The sequence below is a fragment of the Nicotiana attenuata genome, unplaced genomic scaffold, assembly GCF_001879085.1.
Source record: "Nicotiana attenuata strain UT unplaced genomic scaffold, NIATTr2, whole genome shotgun sequence".
NCBI classification, from domain to species: domain Eukaryota; kingdom Viridiplantae; phylum Streptophyta; class Magnoliopsida; order Solanales; family Solanaceae; genus Nicotiana; species Nicotiana attenuata.
In genome coordinates this window covers 1-1,707 of record NW_017688888.1, presented here as the reverse complement: position 1 = coordinate 1,707, position 1,707 = coordinate 1, and the positions used below count along the sequence as shown (strand labels likewise).

The window sequence follows — 1,707 nt, the reverse complement described above, 5'->3', positions numbered from 1 at the left end:
AAAAAAAAAAAAAAAGGCAGCGCGATGCACTAAGCTCCCGCTATGTGGGGAGTGCGGGGAAGGGCCGGACCATAAGGGTCTATTATATACAACCTTACCCTGCATTTCTGCAAGAGGCTGTTTCCACGGCGAGAAGATAAAAAGATTCATACATTGATCATCAAGAGAGAGATTCTAAAGCTAATTTGGATCCTCAAAATTCGGCTGCACCTGTATCGGATCCTCGAAAAATGCAGTATTTCTGGAGGATCCGATACACAATGGTCGACATTTTTGGAGGATCTGAGCAACATAGTTCTAAGCACCCTAAATTGTGATCTTATTACTGATATTATACTAAGTTATTTAGAAGGCGAGCCTTGCCGTAACTAGTAAAGTTGTTGCCATATGATCAGTAGGTCACGGGTTCGAGCTGTGGAAACAGCCTCTTTTAGAAATGCAGGGTAAGGCTGCGTACGATAGACCGTTGTGATCCGGCCCTTCCCCGGACCCCGTGCATAGCGGGAGCTTAATGCACCGGGCCGCCTTTTTTTTGATACTAAGTTATTCAACAAAATAAATTTCAAGAACCTTATTAAGTCTAAGCTCTAGTTCAAAAGCTAAAAAAACCCAACAATTTATTAAATTGAGAAATTCATGAATTGAATATACCTGTATTTACTTTTTCTGCTACCATTGCTGCCACTGCTACCACTTGTATCAGTACTTTCACTATTACTGCTGCCTGTTCTACTACTATCACTCTCACTTGAACAAGAAAATCTCCTTTTCCACCAATCTTTTTCCACATTTTTTGAAGATTTTACTGACCCTTCTGGCTTAGGTGAAACTTTAGTACTAGTTTTTGGTGAATTCTTCAAATTCTTCTTCTTTGATTCCAATGAAATTGGAAAAAACATCTTTAGAAAAAGTCTTTGATTTTCAAAACTCTCACTTCTAATCATCTTCCCTTTCTTTTGATGATCATTCTTATTGTTGTTACTCTTTTTACTACTATTACTCTCTTGCCTTTGTATGCTCTTCATCCTTTGTTGTTCTAGACTAGTTGTACTAGTAAAATTTTCCTCCTCTTTATTTATTAAGCATTCTTCTTGATCAGATTCCAAGACTCTATTTTGCTCAACAAGATCCTTAAGAGACAACTCATAGCAAGATTCAGGCATGTTTTTGACCATTTCCATAAGTTCAAATTGGCCTCTAGCTATAGCTAAAGCTCTAGAGCTATTTGAATGTGACCGATAATTTGTCGAAATTTGATGGCTATTTTTCCATAAGGGTGGTGAAGAAACACCAGATTCATCACCATAATCAACATGGTTTGAACTTTCTTGAACTCTAAATTGGACACTTTCAACATCATTTTTAGGCCAATTCCTAAGGTTATAACTGTAGTCTGAGGTTGTAACAGGATCAAGAATTGGGATATGATCATTGGGTTTTTGGTTTCTTGGATTAAACATGGCTGTTAAATGAAGGGAATATAGAGAATATTTTTTTTGGGGAGAGGAAAAGAGGGGAAGAATGAGGAAAAATATGTGGTGTGATCTGTGTATGAAGAAGGGGAAGTAGTGATGGAATTGTCATAAATGTATTTATTTTTTAGGTCCATTACACACACTTCCTATTCAAAATAATAGGAAAGTTCTTTTTTAATTGTGCCTTGCTTTTTGTATGTTGTTAGCCATCCTATGGGGGGGGGGTGGGGGG

At 37.6% G+C, this 1,707-nt stretch overlaps 1 protein-coding gene across 1 annotated transcript; it reads right to left on the bottom strand.

Annotated features, from left to right (window-relative positions):
• Positions 1 to 650: 650 nt before the first annotated feature.
• Positions 651 to 1,591, bottom strand: LOC109222365 (the record flags this gene model as incomplete). The annotated part of the gene is given in 1 exon segment (XM_019386730.1): positions 651 to 1,591. A coding segment is annotated over 1 exon segment (810 nt), but the record flags the coding sequence as incomplete, so codon positions are not given.
• Between the last annotated feature and the right edge of the window lie 116 nt (positions 1,592 to 1,707).